This window comes from Stegastes partitus, unplaced genomic scaffold (genome assembly GCF_000690725.1).
Source record: "Stegastes partitus isolate 25-593 unplaced genomic scaffold, Stegastes_partitus-1.0.2 Scaffold1701, whole genome shotgun sequence".
NCBI lineage: Eukaryota > Metazoa > Chordata > Actinopteri > Pomacentridae > Stegastes > Stegastes partitus.
The window spans coordinates 60,028-80,101 of record NW_007579432.1 but is presented as its reverse complement, the minus strand read 5'-3'; the positions used below and the strand labels follow the sequence as shown (position 1 = coordinate 80,101).

Sequence of the window (20,074 nt, the reverse complement as noted above, 5' to 3'; positions counted from 1 at the left end):
AAATGATAGATAATTATGTCAACTTCTATGAGGCAAACTGGGAGTTCAGAGTAACTAAGGGGGAAAGTTTACTGAGTGTAATTAAGTGTTTTATTTTCTACAAATGCCTTCTCTCCCTTGTTAGTCTTTCATTACCATCCTTTCATTTAGCCACCTCTACTACCCTTCCCATCCCCATCGTCCCTCTCTCCTGTCTTTGTGAGTGTTGTGAGGCCGGGCAGGTGCAGCCGGCCATGTTGACAGCTTGTCCCTCCTCTCTTGCCGCGGGGAAAACTGTCACCCCTGTCATTCAGGCCTATGAACACAGCGTGGAGAATGTATGTGTGTGCACTCTCGGGAGACTGTGGCAGTGTGCGCTGAGAGGTGCTCTGTTAACTCTGCCAGAAACAGCTGAACGCGTGGACACTCGCACACACTGCTGACAATGACTTAAGCATGATGGCAGCGCCGCAACCTCAACCTGGAAGGGCAGCGCCTCCAGGGAGGAAAACTTTACACCAGATGACACAGCGATGCAGCACAGGGAGAGAAGTGGAGTGGGTTCCTGTGCTAACCGCACACAGCCACACATTTGCACAGGGGGATGAAAAATGTGGTCATCCCAGACAAACAAGAGGGAGGCATCGCTGACTGCAGAGAATTAAAACAGACATAATTAAAGGGGAGTGCAAAAAAGAACAGGCCCACAGGTAAGGGGAGCAGGAATTAGACTGAAGTTGCTGACGTGAAATCTTCCAAATAAACACAGAACAGACTTCCACTAACAACCTGAATCTAACCAAAAGTTGAGAACACTAGCTCTGCTAAATGAGTACATAAATGAGGACAAAGGAGGAAAGTTGGCGCAAGAAAACTGCAAATATCCTCATATAGCTGCTTCCTTTGGTTGGTTTTTAAGGATCCCATATGGTGAAAATCCATTTTTATTGTGTTTTGCATGTCGGAGGTGTAAAATAAAAGCTGTGAAAACATGAAGATGCTTACTACGACCATTCTTCCAACCCCCATCAGCTAAACAGCCTCCTAGTTTTACAAACCAGAAAGAATTTTACCATGCTCCAATACTGATCAAGGTAAAAATTCATACAATTCCCAAGCTGCTGCACTGTACCCATAAACTACCGATTTCATAACGTTGTCTGATAAACTTATCATACACAGGAGCTTGTCTATCTTTGTAGGATTTTGAGCTAAAAAGTTGAACGACACAGATGAGACCTTCATACATTTGCTGAAAAGTGGGACAACATTGGACCTTTAAAGGTGCCTACTGGTTAACAGTCCCGCTTATGCTTTCAGGAATCAATATGAAAACAAATTGTGCACTAGAATTGTAAAAAACGGAACTACTTGACCTTTAAGCTCAGTCTGGGGACTATAATAGGTTGAAGACCTGCATATGTCAACACCACAGCAGACTTGTTTTCAGGGGTGAGGTATCACCACTCATGTGGGACCGAGGTAGCAAAAAAAAACAAGCGAGAACCTGGATTCCAAAACAAAACACGAGGCTCCAGTATGGCTCAGTGGGTTATACAGTCAAAGCCTAAGAGAGTGTGCGTGTGTGTTGTGTGTGTGTGTTTGTGAGTGTGTCCGGTGGGGGCACTGGCCCTAGACAAAGTGCTCTGCCAGCTTTCTGCCCACTGGTCTTTTCATTGCTGATGGATGGGCCTTGTTCAGCACCATCTGGCTAAAGGATACCTCACATTAATCATCACAAACACACACACACACACATACACACTTCCATCACTTCAATATACACACACCAGATAAGTGCAACTGTCTATATGCAATGTATATGAACACACAGTGTTGTTTAATATGCACAGACAAAGTGAAAGAAAGAAAGAAAATATGAGAAGACAAAGAAAAGAAAGAAAGGAAATTCTCTTTGACGGCCCGTTTTCGTTTTAGCTCGCCATTTTTCCAATTTATAATTCAGAGTTAGTCATGGGAGATTAAGAAACAAGCTTGGTACAAAAACAACAATTAGTTCATTTAAAAACATGGTTTCATTTGGTTTGGTAGCCTGCAGCTACAATAAAGCCGCGCTAACCCAGCACCCTCTCCCCGACTCACTCTTTATTAATGACCTTTTCATACCTATAGGAGGATACGCATTAACAACAATGGATGTAAAAACACCAATTTCTCCCTTCCATCTAAATCTGTGAACACACTCCTGTCTTTATCTCTCTCTCTCACACACACACACACACACGCATGGATGTGTTGGTAAACACATAATATCCTTACATAAAGCGTAAGCTGAAAGGCCAGACACCCAGGGGAATTTACGGTAAAATGAGGGACATTATCAGACTTCATTTATTTCTATCTAACGGCTATATGGGCTTAATACAAGCTGATTTGCTTTAACATTTCCACAGTGTATGGACACGGGCAAGGACAGGCAGAACCGTGCTTGATCTGGGAGGAAGCATGCTTGACATTAGATTTGTTATCATTAAATCATATCTCACGGCTATCCGGGTCTGTAATGTAAGGGGATTTATTTGCACATTTACACAATCTATGGAAAAGGAATAAGACCTGCAGTAATGTGGCTGTAAGTTGAGCTGCTTTGGAGATTTACAAGAAACCTGACATGCTCAAAATAATGATAACGTGAGGGATGTAACAGGACTGGATTACTTCTGACACATTTTATTCACCGAATATAATGAAACAGGCAAGTTTATCAACAAGTTAGTTGACATTTTGCACTGCTAAGGATTAAGAAGATGTTGTATAGCATCTAGAAGGAGCTTTGTGAGCAGACTCCTCTTTTGTTGCCCATGCTCCACCTCCAAGCTTCAAGAAATTTGTCTAAAAACACATCTCCGCCTCTGCTCTCAGAAAAAAAAAAAAGACAAATGTCACGTATCAAAGCAGAGTTTTATCAAATGCAATTTTACAATCATCCTAATTTGGCTTTTGGTTGTTTTTTTTTTCAACATAGCTGTTAACAAGAAGCAGAAATGTTTCAAATACAAATGAAAAATGTCACTACAAATACTAAGCTGATTTTTCTTGCTTGTCTCCTAAAAAAGCGGGCATTTCAGAAGGTCTGGGGCTCTGACTGCAGCCATCTTTTATCTTTAGCCTTAACTTTGGAATGGACATGGGCTTCCTCCCCGAGGAGCTCAAGCCGCGCACAAGCTCAGAAATGAATTAAGTTGTCTGAGAACTGCAGAGAGCATACAGAGCCTTTAAAGTGGTGCTTCACACAACATCCATCTTTTGAGAATGAAACCCCCTGTACGCTGTGTATCCCCACAAAAAAGCCCAAATTTACAGCTGACAGAAAACAAACATGCACACAGATAGCTATTTCACAAGGGGGTTCTACTGCAGGAGAGATTTCAGAAACTGATACTCTTCGTGTACCGTGACAACTTGTTACCAAATCTGTGTTATATGTGCGTCTATGCAAGTGTAATTCAAGGGTTGATGCAGAAACATACATCCATGGACATGGACTTGGGTGTAATGGGATGTTTCAGTAGCTTAATGTACTCCTAGATCATTTAAACATTCATAAAGGACAGACTCATGAGCAAAAAAGGTGCAAAAGAGCAAAGAGTTGACTAATATTTGAGCCATGGAGCTCTTCAGTTCCTCTGAGAATCTTACTTGGGCATGTTCACAAAATCAGAGTTCCTCATTTACACACAAATGTGTTAATTAATTATTAAGACAGTCTCTGTTAACTTTGTTCAATTCACATTTCCTGTTTGTGTTAGCCGGAGTCTTTTGCACTCTTTTATGTACGTGTTTGTCCCACGTGTACTATTATTAGTGTACCTTCATGTGTGTGTGTGTTAGTTTCTGAGTGTGGGAGGCAGAGATGCCTGTCTGCCACAGAGAAAACGTGATCTCTCTCATATCCTTTTAATTAGTGTGTAACATTAACCCGTGCACTACAGGCTCTGGGAATAAAGTCTGCAAGAAACTTGGCTTAGCTAAAGCTTTGCTAAATAACACAGTGTCACACCTGCGAGGCAGGATTCAACCTCCAACATGTTCAAAGCCTTCACTCTGCAAGAGCAAGCTGCCAACTGCTTTCCACAACATTTTGCCGTTTTATGATGAGAGTGTGTTCAGCATAAGTCGTGTTTGCACCACAACTGAGACACTGGAGGAAACGCCTGACTGACCAACATTATGACGGGAAGGGAGACACATAGTTTTCTCTAACTATAAGTAAGAGCTCACAATACTCGTGTATGTGAAAATATAATTTGTCTTTTCACAATGGGAGTATAACGTGGTGACAGCTGTCGTCACGGGGTTTCACGAGGACGTCTTCATATAAGAAGGCAGCGCACAAACTGCAGTCACAAGAGTCTCCTCGTCGTAACTGTCTGAAGTGTGACAGGTTCAGTCTGCTGTCAGATGTTAACCTGATAATGTACGAATGTTGGAATATACAGACACACACACAGACAGCTGATTAGATTTATCTCTGACTTCAGAATTCAATCTCTCTCACACACACTCACAATGTAATCAGGAACAAACACTTGAGCCGTCCTCATCCACCAGATTGCTGACAAGAGGTGTCCGTCTTAAGGAGGCGACAAACCCATCACAGCCACAAATACGATGGTGTGATGGTGACCTACGGCGGATACTTCTGATGTCAAATAAAGGCTTCTGCTTTAGAGGTGAATGATGCTGAATGTGTGTCAACATGAATTTTCCACGCTGCTGGTTTTATTAAACATGTATAATGTGTAAACGCAGCGTCCTGCATTGACAGAAACTGAAACCCTCCAGATGCACGTTTTCAGTCATTTTGGGGTGCTGTTAATAGCCCTAATATTTAATTTCTTTATTTTTTTTGGAAATGGATCTTACAAGTCGCTATCTGGCTTCTCCTGTTTTACAATTTATTCTATTATATTGTGTATTACAATTTGATTTTTTTTTAGTTTTGTCCTGTCTTGATGCTGTTTTTCACATAACTGTGTCGCTGCCTGTCAGATAACGTGTGCAGCACTTCGGTCGACTCAGGTTGTTATACTAAATAAATAAATCTGATTTGATGTTTGATTTGACTTCTTTCCTCACAATGCTGACCGACCACAAAGTTGGGACTCATGCTGAATGTAAAACAAAACATGGCACCAGTTGCTTTTGTCCGCTGACAGTCCAATAAAGCTTTTCCAAACAAAATGACTCTTCCACTTAGTGTTACTTTCTGCAAGTTTTAATGCTGAAATTGCACCACTGGCCGAAACATCCATCCATTATCTATACACCGCTTAATCCTCACTAGGGTCGCGGGGGGGCTGGAGTCTATCCCAGCTGACTTAGGGCGAAGGCAGGGGACACCCTGGGCAAGTCGACTGGCCGAAACAACTATTTGAAATTGATTATGAATCTGTGAAACTTGTCTTAATGGACATTTAAAACAGCTCAAAGTCTTTTTTTTTTTGCAGACAGTAACTATGGATGATTAGGCAGTTTTAAATATTTTGATTTAACAAAAAGTTTTCTCTGCTGTAGCAAAAATGTTTTGAACCGTGACGGAAAAACCAACGTTCATACCGCAAGATGCATTTTGACTGTAGGCAGGGGAGTTACACTGAAGGATCTTACCTCGTGGTCGTACGGGTTGTAGGAGTGGAAGAGTTGTGAGAGCTCTTTAGTCCTTTGCTTTTTCTGAAATAAAACAAGACATAGAAGAAAAGCTAAGTTTAGTTTTTAAAAAATCCACTACACACTCAGCTACAAACATTGAAGCGAAGAAAAGCAAAAGCTGAACCTTGTTTTTCACTTTATTTAGATTTAACTGTAGAATGACTGACAGCAAATTAAAAGCCATTCATTTCGATGGATTGTATATCAAACACTTGCTTTATATCAAAGAATTGCATAAAATAATTTAACAAAAAATGTCTTCTGTCACTAAACTACTCAGATTTAGGCAAAATGAAAACAACAAATGCTATGAAGGGAACATTTTTTGAATTCTCTTGCTTTGTTTTGGACCTGTAACACAATTCATTTCTTCACTCATGATCTAGAACATTGTTATTTCCTCCTCCTCCTCCTCCTCCTCTGCTTGTTTCACAAAGAAAGAAGAAATGGCATATGGTAAAAATATGGACACACAGTACAATTTCACTCATATTAACTCTTTGGGTGACTTTAACAGAAGGAAAGAAATTGCCACGGCTGACAACTACGCCTACAGTAATTCATTAAATATATAGAGGGGGGAATACGTTTATTTGTATCAGCAGCTGTGGTAGAAAATATTCCTCATTTTATTTCCTTGCGAAAGTCTGGCCTTAACCTTGCATGTCCTTAATGTGTAATGAGATGCACAAGCGTGAGACATGACTGTTTGATGTGTGGCAGTTGTTAATGCAATCAGTTACATGAGGCTGACGCAGTTACAGAGAGCGCTAATTAGCTCGCTGATTAGGCCACGTCTGGCTAAAGGGGAAGGATATATGTATACGCTGCTCTAGCTAAAGGGAGTGCTGTTCTCCCTCCTCTTCCCTCCCTCCGTTTTTTTTTTTTTTTTTTTCATTGTTAGTATGTACAGGGCTGGATTCTGTGTCCTTAGGCCAGATCTGTACGTATCGAGCAGACAGCCTAGTTGCTCTGCTATCACACACAGACATTATTATAGCTTGACAGACATATGCAGCTTCGGGATGTAGGCAAAAGCAACTTGATGCTTGAACGCAGGGAAAAAAATAATCTCTTAATATGTACAATATGTGTGTCAAATGCACAAAGATGGAACGAGTTGCAAAAGTTAGCTTGACAGGCTCTGCTCGTGGAAAGAATGGAAAGGTAAAGAAAACGAACAAAGCAGCGGAAAAGAGACGATGCGGCAAGAAAAGTAAACACAGATGCAGGAGGGGAGGTGAAATAGAGGCATCAGGGTAGAAGTGTTTGAAGGTGGCGATTTCCTCCTTGTCCGGTTTTGACTTTTCTTTTTTTCCTGATATTCCGTCTATCGAAGCCCCGTCCTTCACCTGCACACCTCTGGTGGCTCTAAACTCTATTCCTTACATCTGTTTATCTCTTCACTTCTTTCCCTTCCCTGTGGTACATTTCTGCCCATCTCTTGCTCATTCTCTGTTCACTCAAGGCGCTTCTGATCCATAAAATCCTGTAATCATTGGCCCTGTCCCTCTACCATCCTCTCATTTATGTTTTCACCTGATTCCCTCTCTCTTCCTCTGCCAAAGGGCTCTCCGGAATCTCCAAATCCTCTTTTCTCTCATTTTCTTTGCCTTTTCCACGTCTACCTCAGTGCTCCCTCCCCCCACCCCCCACCACTCTCCCCCTCGCTCCATGTGTTTCCTCCAGTGGGAGAAAACTCATACTAATCATTCGGTCTCCACTCTCTCACCAATCCTCCCCCTTATAAGTCTGGCCCTCTACAATTTCTCTCACTCTCTCTCTTTGCCTGAAGCACCTCGGGTGAGAGCAGCGCTCTCATCATCGCTCCTCAACACCGTTCTCTCTCCTCCTGCCATCCCTTCATCACTTTTACCATCACTCTGTAGTCGATGATGCTCAACTCTGTGTGTGTGTGTGTGTGTGACTGTAAGACAGATGTAACTGCAGGTAAGGATTTCTCAGCCCCCAATGAATACCCGGCAGAATTTATTCAGTCCAGCAGCACACAAACATGCCAACACAAACACACATGTACAGCCTAACTCGCACAAGCACAAGCTCGAAATGGACAAAGGAGGGGAAAACATGCCAGATGCGAGGTAATTCAAAGGGAAACATGAAAACAATCAAAAAGGAGACAGAGGAGAAACAAAAGAAAGAGGGATCCATTCCCAGTCTCCTACCAAAACAGGAATGGATAGGGAGGAAATCTTGGCTCATTATCTGTAAACCTACAGTCCTGCTGTTTCCTTAAGTCACGCTACCTGTTCCGAACTTTCAGGAGGCGCACATCCTTCGTTTAAATCTCTACAATCGTGTAGAAAAGCTGGCTAAAGGGAAGTAAACGAGACACACTCTCATTATCACACCACAGCTGCTGTCGGGGTGCCCTTGAGCAAGAACTACACTCTGAGTTGCCCCTGTGAAACTGATTTGTAAACACTAGCAGACGTCGCGAATGCACAGCAAGAGGAGGTTGAAACAGGCCGAGCGTAATCTGCAAAAGTTGCACTACCGTTCGTATTTTAAGAATGGAGTAGAACTGATTGTTACACAGACTGTAAGTAAAGACAGACGAGCCCTCCGCGGCGTCACACACGGGTTTTCTGGTTTGTGCGGTGGCAGCTCCAGCTGTCGCAATCTTGGCACTGCCCGACTAACTCACGGTTAATCCAAAAATAAGCAAAGCGGTGGAGCTTGAGTGGAGCTGAGGCTGTTAATGGACGTTCCTGTGACGAAACCCGCCCGTGAAAGTGATTCCACCCTTATTTATAGATAACTTTAAGCCTTAACACAACATAAATGATAAACTTTGTGCAGTTATCATGAATGGATACCCATAGAGATCATAACCATCTTTTGCCCCAGGCTGTTCTTTACGCCGGTAAAGTTGGACGTTTTAACATAGGAGTCTATGGAGATGGACTCACTATTAAAGTCAGCTTCCAGTGGCCGTTCGAGGAACTGCACTTTTTGGCCCCCCCCCTTCTAAAAAACGCTCACTTAAAGTGGTTTTTCACTTTCTCTAAGAGTAAGGGTACACAAACAAATAGAAACACCTTTTTCAGATAACTCGTGACAAACATTTAACTCACATGACTGATAAGTTATTCTCACTTCTCTGGCTGTGGTAGTCTCCGGACAGCACAGAACTTGTCCAACACAAGACGACACGAATGAATATTTCCAAATTGCCTGCTTTCCTCTGCTCTGTTTATTATGACCACATTTTAATGACACTACAGTCTAGTATATTTGCTCCAAATCAGGCATTTAAAAAAGAAAAAGAAAAAAAAAGGCTTCGCAATTTATTTTATTTTTGAGAAATCTCAAAAGCTCATTTCCAAATCACTTAACAGTTATGAGGAAACACAACTAATGAAGAGACAGACAGATGTTATTTAACTCTGCACTGTGTTACTAAGATTTTTTTTCAATTGTAGTTCAGTAGTTTATAGGATTAAAAACATATTTTTTGATACCCTTTAAAAAACTACTTGACTTGACAAACCACAGAGCACCACTATTGTTTTGTGTGACTTGATTAAAACACAAAAAACCTGCTTGTGAAGACACAACCACAGCACAGACACATAAAAACCCACAATAAACTCAGCGTATTGTTTGTACACAGGCATGTGTCTGAGCGTGTGTGTTTGGTTCTGTGGTCTATCAGCTAGAGAAGTTAATCTTGCATGTCGTCGAGGTTGTGCTCGTGACAGCCCAGCAATGCAAAGCCACTGTGGACCTGTCACCGTGGTGATGATGAACAATGGTTGTTATCATGACGTCCATCTGTTGTTGTCGCCAGAGACGGATGCTGCATCTAACGGGAAGTGACATTACATGGATGTAGACACTTACACACAGGTTCCAGCATAGGAGTGACAAGGAAAGAAACAAACGCTGGATGAAAAGTGCTCATGCGTGCTGCATACAACTATTTTGTATAATGAAAGCATGTGTGCACAGTGCTGAGAAGCAAATATTCTGCAAATACAGCAAATATTCTGACTAATTTCAAGTGAGAAATAATAAATAATTCTCTTTAGAGACGGATAGCTTCCTGATTTAACCAAAAACTAAACCCAAACTGATCCATTTACTCATCATATGATTGAAATTACAGCTTTCTTTTTATCTTTTTGTACTTCTTCGGCACTGCATTTCATATGTGTTTTGCTTTTTCTGAGCAATATATGGCAAAAGATTTTCCTTCAGGAATAATAAAGTTGTATTTTATGTTATCTTAGGAGTGTTAAAAGATGTTTGTGTGAGGATGTTGCTGTTCCATGCTGTAGGTTTGATAGCAGGTCTGTATAAGGGACTCACAGGCTGTTTAAGTGAGTATTCTGTGTATACAGTTCAAAGCTAACAGCAAAGTCCTGCTATTGGTTTAATCTTTTTTTTTTTCCTTTTAAGAGAAAATGCTTTATGTGTGACTCCCTGACACGAGTTAGCAGAACTGTGTGAGTGCATATGAAGTGCATGTGTGTCAGTAGTAAGTGTGAGGCTGTTGCGGGGCAAGGTAACTGTGATCTTGCCTCTACTGTATGTGCTTCTGGCTCCCCAGTATGTGTCCGTTTGTCTTTCCCTAATGACAGACAGATGTTAGTGTTACAGAGCCCGAGTGTTATATTACTTCTATAGCTGAGGAAACCTCAGGCATAATCTGTGTGTGGTTGTGTCTGTGAAGGATTAACACCTCCTAAAGCATCACACAGAGAGAGGGGACGGCGGTGTTGGCGACCTTTCTCTCTCCACAGAGGTCACTAAACATATTTTTCAACTATGTTGGATACGTTCTGTTAAGTAACATGCACATATATTGTAAACTGTTCATGCAGAAAAAAGTTGTGACGTAAGGACGAATTAATAAAATCACATGCGAGGATTCATCACACTTAGTATCGACCAAATTTTGGGGTTTTTTTGCACAAGAAGAGACAAATTTAAAGTGACTATAACATGACATTAAGACATAAAACCACTTTTGTCTGCACAGTGGCTACAAAGTCAACTAATTTCAGTTGAGTTTAAATTTTTTTCTTTTTTTATTGAGCCAGTATCTCATATAGTAAAGTTATTTTAATGGAAGAGGACATGCAACATTATTTTTAAAATTCTTTTTTTTCTTTCTTTTTTTAAAACTATTAAACTTTTTTTTTTTTCAGACTTCAGACTACTTTATTGTCACTCATACAAATTACATCAAGGATGCACTGCAGAACGATATAACGCTGCTGAGATAAACTAAATAAGTTATGAATACTGTTGCGGTAGTGCAGTGAGTGAAAATAAATAAGGGAATAAACAAGAGGTTATTGCACATGTTTTTCAAAAGTTTTTCAATCTGAAGCACAGAAAAAAGGCCATTAGCAGAAACACACTTATCCTCTGTGTGTCTGTGTAGATTCTCAGTCCAGTTCTCTGCATATTCTGTTTGGTGTAAATGCACATCTATACGTTTTAAATCAAAGATTTCCAATTAAAAATGCTAATATTTACGTATGCTTTGCTGACCACTATTACCCTTCTTCGGCAACAGCTAAATTCCCCCTCAGGGATGGGTAAAGACTTACTGGAGATCTTGATTTTTCACACCCTGTTACTGTCAGTGCCTCCAGCTAGTTAAGGCTCTAAAATGAACAGCACGCCGTTGACCTACACAGGTAAAAATATCCGTTTGAATATGGCAAGCAAAAATTGTGATCATTAAAGCAGAGCGTGTTACCGCTTTCATTATTAGTGGACTAGGTGCTCATTAATCAAGTGCAGGCCTACCTGGCCCCAGACAGCAACTTAACCATTAACTCAACCTTAATACCTGTTAGACTGCCTTTAACCAAGTGTTATTATCTCCCCCGATAGGAGAGTTTCAGCTCACGTGTAGACCAAGAAGGGAGAAGAGACGCAGGTATGTGTCTGTGTGTGTGCCGGCGGATGCGTTTGTGTGTCCAGGCGTAGATAAATGACGGCAGAGTTAGAAGATGGAGTTACCAGTGGCTGGCCAGCTGTTTCACTTTGACAGCTGCTGCACTGGTGCCTCGTGGGTAATGGAGTTCTTAACCAATTACAACCTGGGGAAATTAAAAACATTGTCCCACTAGAACAGCTAATCTCCTTTTCTATCACTTTTTTTTTTCTCCTCTCTTTCGCTCCCACAGCTGCTCGTTCTCAACTCGTCCTTAACAACAGACGTCCAAACGCACACACACACACACACATACGCTCACACCTTCCACTCAGCAAGTCCATTTATCAAGGCTAAGTTCTAGTCACCTGGGGATGATTATGGAGATCCGAGCTAATAACACATATCCCTTTATTCTCAACATGCTCCCTTCTCTCCCTCCATCCCTGTGGTCTCCTATTCTTTCCATCTGCCTCTACTCTACCCTACATCCAGCTCATATATCATTTATTATGGAAGGTAATAAGTTAGACCTACAGATACCAAAAAAACAAAACAAAACACCTGGACCTTATCACAGGTGGACGCTCTCCAGCCTGTTTTCTCTGCTTCACTCACTGGCTCGGCGACTGTGTGTTTTCCTAATCAAATATGTGTTTTGTGACGGCTGGAAATTCGATTGCCAAAGCGAAACAAATCTGTAGTGTAACATCAAAATAAAAGTGTTACCAGCTACAGTCGTGGCCAAGTAGCAGTCCTAGAGCAGTACGATTTTCTTGCACCAGCCGACTAGGTGCTCAAGCAGCAAAGTGAAGAAAAAGGTTTCTTCATTATCACTTCACACATTGACATTAGCTCTCTCAGTTTATATTTGTTCTGTTGTATTCTTCTGAGCAGTATACGAAGAAAGAATAATGTAAGAATGCACTTTTAATGTACAAGTGGCCAGATTAGTAAAACAACATTATTTCTGGTTATTACTTGGTTTTTGTGTGTGCAGGGGAAACTAAAAGTGCACTAAAAGAGCATATCTTCCATCGAGACCAGTGCCCTATCTCGCAATTATAACAAAAGCAGTCTGGAGCTGCACCAAAATTATATGTGTTCTTTTTTTTATGCTCCACCTCTCCACCGAGTTTCACGAAATGTTGTTGGTTTCTGCATAACAAACATACGAATCACTTCTTGCAAACCAAAGACTACTTAAAATGTTCTGTACCACTAAACATCTTGTTTGTACTGCAGCCACAAGGTCAAAAAACACAGGGGGGGGGGGGAAACGTCTGGCGAAAACCTTCTTCTTTTTCCGTAATGAAGGTGGAAAACTCCCACTGTAAACTGTCAGTCTGTGTCCCATATGGACTGAAACCACAGACAAACTGTGCGAATGACACCTTTATAACCTATCAGCCTCCACATTTAGTAGGTCGCCAGGCACCCCTGAAAGCACCACAATGGACATGTCCCTGTATGTTTTTCTTTCTGTCTCATTACTTCCTCCATCCATCCCCCTTCAGCTTTTCTTCTCGTCCTTCCTCCTCCCTCACCTTCCCTCTCCGTCTCAGGCCTCGCTCCCTACTCCATCTAGTTCTCCATCCGTCCCTCCTGTGGCTATTCAACACAGTTGTGTTCCAGACAAACCATCTGGTGCACTTTATTAATGACTGACCCTACATGGCTTCGACGTCGCCTCGCTGCCACCGCTCGCTGTGTGTGTGCGTTTGCCTGTGTGTATGTGTGTGTAAAAACAGGTGCATGCTGGCTGATGAAGCGATGCTGTGTGCAACTTTAACCACTGAAGCAGGTGCACTGGTTACAGGGACCTCAAATATTTTCAGACTCTCTCACCTTTTACTCTAGCCTGTCAAGCACAGGTACACTCACAGTTAACTTATATATAAACCTTTAAATGGCCAGTAAAGAAATGCAGGAAGGGCAGTGTGATCAGGGAGCTCTCATTATGTGCAGTTAGCAAATCCACAGTGCTGTTTAAATGAAGCAAGCTGCCCCTGTGTTGCCTGTTTTCACATACTTAGCAATGCACTTCACAATGCTCATTCACAGACTTAGCATACGTTTTAATTTTAATAAATAACAATAACACTAGCTGCAAGGTGGAGCGGTGGTTAGCACCGTCACCTCACAGCAAGAAGGTCGCTGGTTTGCGTCTTGATGAGGACACCGGTATCTTTCTGCGTGGAGTTTGCATGTTCTCCCCGTGCAGCGTGGGTTCTCTCTGGGTTCTCCGGCTTCCTCCCACAGTCCAAAAACATGTTGAGGTTAATTGGTGATTCTAAATTGTCCGTAGGTGTGAATGTGAGTGTGCTTGGTTGTCTGTCTAGTGTAGCCCTGTGATAGACTGGTGACCTGTCCAGGGTGTCCCCTGCCTTCACCCTAAGTCAGCTAGGATAGACTCCAGCACCCCCTCCCCCGTGACCCTAGTGAGGATTAAGCGGCGTATAGATAATGGATGGATGGATGGACAATAAAGCTACCTACAAAAATAATTTTTAAAAATGCTGATTTGCTAATTAAACATGGTCTTGGGAACCAGTAATATGCCACAGTCTGACATTCAAAGAGCTGCCTGTAAAATAAAGTCTTGGATAGATTTGTGCTGACATCCAAATGAATGAGAGCGACGGAGTAGACAGAAACAAGCACAGAGAGGGAGAGAGAGAGAGAGAGTGGGGGGAAAAAAAGAGGCCGAAAAGATGTAGAACTGTGGTTGTCTGGGGATTGATTCCTCTAAGACACACTCAGCTTCCCCTCAGAGAACGAAGAGGGGAAGGAAAAAGAGAATGACTTATGAAGACACTCCACTTGAAAGAGAAGTGTCAACACTTTGATGGTAAAGAGGGAGGGAGCACAAATGCAAGAAGAGATATAACATACAGTATAGGGCACAGCATATGTAGGAGGTCAACTCCAAAGAGAAGCAGGTCAAAGAAAAACATTTCAGGCACAAGCACAAAAGCAAGTAGCATGTGTGCAACGGCTTTAATAATGTATCAACTGCTGCATAGAACGTTCAACATCTTTTGGATCCTCGTATTTATTATCATTATTATTAATACATATTATTTATAATATACTAAAATAGAGCAACAGGATTAAGAATGTAAGAAATTTGCACTGCATTTGCACTGAGGCATATCATCACACTTGCACTTTTTTTGCTTCACTGTGGGGATTGTGCATTCACTGTGGTGGTAATTAACAATTTCATGCCAAACAAGCTGGATCGATCCCATCTGAGCCAAACAAATATATCTTCATCTCATTTAACCAAAGACTGTTCTTGCAGTATTGATGACAAGTTTACAGTTGTAGTTTAGTACCAAAGACAAAGGAATGGTTTAGTTTTTGGATGCTGATGTTACGCATTGTCCTTCATTCTGCCTGAGGTGTCACAGATTTCTGCTAATAACTCCTGTACTAAGTCGACAGCACTGGCCTGTCTGTTTTTCACAGTATAGTGCGCTGTCAGTGTGGTTCTAAACCTTGTGATTACTGCTGCAACTGCGTTTCGATCAGATCTGTACATTTCTGTTGTAATACTTTCAATTCCATGTGGAGACACAGCCCATAAATCCAAACCTGATGCAAGAAGGCTAACTGGAAATCACTCGTGTACTCAGTTTTGTTTCTGTAATCACAGCGATCATGTTTTCACTTTTGTTCTTTTGCCGTTTGTGTCAGCAACATATTCTCTCACGAGTGCTTGAGTGTTTCCTCCTGAATGATGTGGGATCATCTGACATTTAGGTGATGTTTTACACTGTAGCAGGGGCAGAACTTCATCTGACCAAAGATATGTACAGTTAACTATGCATCAATCTCACATCGAACTGAAGGAAAAAAGGCAAACAGAAGCATAATGAACACAATGAGAAGAAATTAAAGTTACAAAGCAGAGACTTCAGAGTGTTATTTATTTTATTTTTTTTTACAACTTAATTATAGATGACTGTGACTCTGCCAAACAATAATGTAGCTGCGAAACCTACGAGGCAAAAGGTCAAGAAATCGCTGGTGCTGACGGCGACGTGTTCAGTCTGTGTTGCTTTCTCACTCTCTCTCTCTCTCACACACACCTTTTCTAACAATTATGGCTTCATTAGCTGCTAATTGTTTCAATTGGCAGCAGATTGAGAGAGAGAGAGAGAGAGAGAGAGAGAGAAAGCCAGTGAGGCTATTTGTTACAAGTTGTGTGGTTGTGCAGAGAACAATAAACGGCTTAAATGAAACAGTAACTACCATGTGTTAGTTCTTCAAGTGCTTCAAGATGCAGTTTTCTACTTTGGTAATGGCACTTAGATCTCAAGGGAAGTCAAGGGAAAATGCTTCAGACAGTAATTGTTCACTTAGGGAGATAGTGTAGCTCTAAAACTTGGCTTGACTGACAGATGTCGTATCCCGTCACAGTCAGGTTGCTCATCCCACCGCGGTTCTGCTCAGGTGTTCTCTGCTTTGAATGTTATTTTCTCTTTGGGTTTTCGGCATGTTTATGCAGGCTTTATGCATTTAGACATTTACACATAACACTGTGTGATTTCATATGCGGCCTCCGTGTGTGAGTCAGCTCACCCCGCACAGACGCACTTCTGATGGTTCTCAGGATTAGGGATATTAAAATTCATGCACATGTCATGACAGAACTGGAACACGCTTTTACATTTTCAGATGACAGGATGCCGTCCTATGACTCCCTGATTCACACACGTGCAACTATGTGTGTGCTTGCGGCTTTTGCAACAGACATGTGCAGCATCAGAATCTTTTCCTACAGCACTCATCACTAAATGTCTCCTGTGGAACAATTACATTCATTCAGTTTCAAGAATATTTCAGTTATTTTTTAAGCTGACTTTGTTAAAATATTGTATTTTTTTTATATAGATGAACATATAAAATGCTAAATTAGAAAAATCTTAAAGAAACAAACCCAGAAAACAGCAAAGAAAGAGAGACAGAACACTGTCCCAACTAGGAAAATATTGGTGGCACTAGAAACATGTTTAGTAGCAGCATTATGGTGGAAATTCTGAGAGAAAAACCATCACAGCAAACTAGATGTCTTTCCTGAGTCTTGAGGGTGTCTCTACATGTCCCTTTATTCATTTTGTAAAATGTGATTTCACACAGATATGTTAACCATATCCTAATAAATCTTTAAATTGTAATGAAATGATTTTCTAAAGCTTGTTTGCTTCGTGCACTTTAGGTTTAGCGAGCATTGCCGCAGTTATACATTCATTTTTTAGAGGCACTGGAGCCTCGGGGGGATGCAGATGAAGATTAAGAGGCACTATTCATTTTAAAAGAAGTGACATGGATGCATCTGTTTTGTAAAGAGTAAAGACATTAACCCCATGAACCCTTGGCTATTTTCAAGGTAATTTCACTGCCTTTACTTTTAACCTCTTCTCTTTGTCATCATAAGTATCTGCATGCGGAAACATAAGATGTACTTGGAACATGGCAAAGGACAGAAATGCACTGCGCTTCATTAATGCATCCCTTTTCAAACAGCACGGACCGTATGAATTCATCTAAGGCTTTTCAAAATGACCCAACCTGAATCCAGTGTCGAATCTGCTTATTTAATCTAAATCTATTCAAACGTCTAAGCGGATATATTTATGTTCGCAACGTTATTGAAAGATAAAATCGCTAAAACTCAAAAGATCCATCTGAAATCAGACACTGTTTTGAGTTGCCTAATTAATTCAGAGCCTGTATCAACTATCTGATATTGAGATAAATGTGATTAACGATAAGTATATACCTAAAATATGATTAAATGAGGGTTTTCATGCTGAATTTATATCATCAATTCCAATACCTACATTCTTTACATACTTAGGGTCCTAGTTTAGCACTGAAAGTGAATATTTTTGCAATTATCTAAATGCTATGAGCACGGGCATTACTGAAACCACATGAACCAATCAGTTGATGGTTTTACTTGAGAAAACTTCTGACCCTGTTGGAGTTGTTGGACGTACAGAAACACTGATTGTACAGCTTTTACCTTATGAGCAATCAGAGGCTGAGAACAAACAAAGCCTGGGTTCTCCATCAGATGCATACAGCACAGAAGCCTGTCAAGCTAATTCATGGAATGAACATTCATTACCGATTGCTGATATGACCGGCTATCTGTCATTTTCCCCAGCAACACAGACAAGCAGGAAGTGGGAAGCTACTCCCGAAATGTTTGAGAACAAGTGAGTGTCAAAACTCAAGTCATTGTTCACTGATTTGGCCAAAAAGAGAAGGTGCAGTTTGCAGGGTTACAGAAGCTAGCAGCCAAAAATGCTTGTGTATGCTGTGAGAAAACATAATTCACATTTAGCTGTGCACAGAAGCTACCTCATATAATATGTGTGTAAAGGCCTAATGGTGACAAACATACAGGTAACTAATGTGGTCACCGCTGCCACATTTCTATCACTTTCACCCATGAGCAGCTGAGTTTAGCTCATACCAGATCCATCAGTGTCTCCAAACTCACCACATTTGCAGGTACTTGCTCCATCTTGGCGGCAGGTGTACCGGGTCGGGGGTAGAACTGGTTGATGAAGAGGCTGGGGAATCGGTAGCATTTCACCAAGTCTACTGTCTCCTGGAAGTCTTCATCAGTCTCACCGGGAAAACCGCAGATTATATCTGTAGCAATGGTTACACCGGGGACTCTAGGAGAGAGACACAGACACTTTTTAGGTCAAACAGAAAGTTTCTCTTATTGCCTGGTTGTAAAATCGATTGAAAAACAACTGGTATTGAGACGTCTTTGAATAAGGCTCTTCATTTTTGTTGAACTTCTGAAGCTGCAAAGAAATTCTCTGGATATAAGATGTACATTTTTACAACATTAAAACTGAACAATATCAGCAGAACTATGAATCCAATCTACAACACTTGGTTTTGCATCAGTCCAGTCTGTTAAACCACTGGCTTTTGGTACTGTTGTTTAACTAAGGGCATGTAAAACATTTTCACTTTGTTATTCATTATTCAGTCAGAAAGCTTCATGAAGATTCACATCCTATAGTCCAGAGGAAATCTCTTTTGAAAAATGAACCGTAGTTAAAATAATAATAAAAAAACAAAACAATATATTTCGATATGACACTCTCCAGTAACTACTGTCTAATCAATTATATAACACTGCCCTTATGTGTGTGACTCACAGATACTTTCTCACTGTTGATTTATACCTTGGAAAAACTACCTGAGGTACCATAGTGTTAAAGGAGGCTTTCCCCATGGACTCATTCAGCCAATCAAAACCTGATTAGCAACCTCTGCTGCCGATCGTTAGCAATTGATTATTGACCAGCTGGCTCGCTGGATTTAATCGGGGCTGGTCTGACGGTATGGGAATAAATGCATTGATTGGTTCCATGTATTTTGTTTGTATTGACAGATGTGGGATGGCTTGTAAAAGAACTCCAAGGCTAAGTCATCGCTGTTTGTCAGAAAACAATCTATCCCTCAGGACATACTTGACATTCTTATTGAGATGAACACTACTTGGACATGCTGAGTTTCAATGACTGGGCTTGATCCCAAAGGCATTTATCATCATCTCTGGTGGCTAAAGTGACTGTCACTTACCATAAAGAAGTAAATTATCAGTGTGGGAATTATTTAAGAAATATGCAAAGGAATGAAAAGTATATTTGACAAACAGACTGTTTTTGAGGATTTAGTTGTTTCCTGGAGAGGTCTTTTTCTAGGAATGGCAGCTAATATGGAAATAATTGGAAATCATTCTCAATTTAAGCAAGCCAAGCCATTGATTACAAGCCTTCTATCAAAGCTCGCAATGCAGTTGAACAGTGGGGGCACTTTATGTAATGGGCTATAGTTATATGGTCAGCAGTCTGCTACAGGAAGGAAGGATGCTATTAGTACCAGACAAGTAATTTGGGTTTCAATCTATTCACTTGATTCATTTTATCTTTATTCTTCCACCACTTTTTCTCCCCCCTACTCCTCATCGTTCTTATAGATAAGAACTTGGCTTCAGAACAGTTATACAAAAGAAATACTGCCATGAACTTAAAAGCAAAGACTACTTTATCTCCTGTGGATAATCAAGAGAAACTTACAGACATTAAGACGAGAAATAAACACATCCGAGACCCACAAAAGAGCGAGACAACGCAACAAAGATATTAAGAAAAGAGTGGAAGACGTTTTCCCCGCTATCGACAACATGATGCATCTTTAATTACATTAACTTCCTGCATCTGCAACCCCGTGATAACCTCTGACCTATTGATGAGATCCAATTGGCTGATGGTCATTAATATTAACCAATGGCCTGCAGGCACAGGCATCCTTGACCTCTCAGATCTGCCTGACACTGACCCTATGGAAAAGTAAAACTACATAAATTAAAAGTAAAATGTGCATGGAATGGTCAAATGGTTGAATAAATGAATAATTCTCTATTTGTCATTAAAATTAACTTTTTGGATCCCCTCAAGC

At 41.0% G+C, this 20,074-nt stretch overlaps 1 protein-coding gene across 1 annotated transcript in view; it reads right to left on the bottom strand.

Annotated features, from left to right (window-relative positions):
* LOC103372136 (threonylcarbamoyladenosine tRNA methylthiotransferase-like) overlaps nt 1-20,074 on the bottom strand; it is a gene marked incomplete at its 5' end in the record, with an annotated part of 101,523 nt that overhangs the window by 43,282 nt on the left and 38,167 nt on the right. The window contains 2 exons of the mRNA XM_008301701.1: nt 5,611-5,673; nt 18,090-18,270. Coding sequence (XP_008299923.1) covers nt 5,611-5,673; nt 18,090-18,270 — 244 coding nt within the window. The remainder of the gene's footprint in view (nt 1-5,610; nt 5,674-18,089; nt 18,271-20,074) is intronic.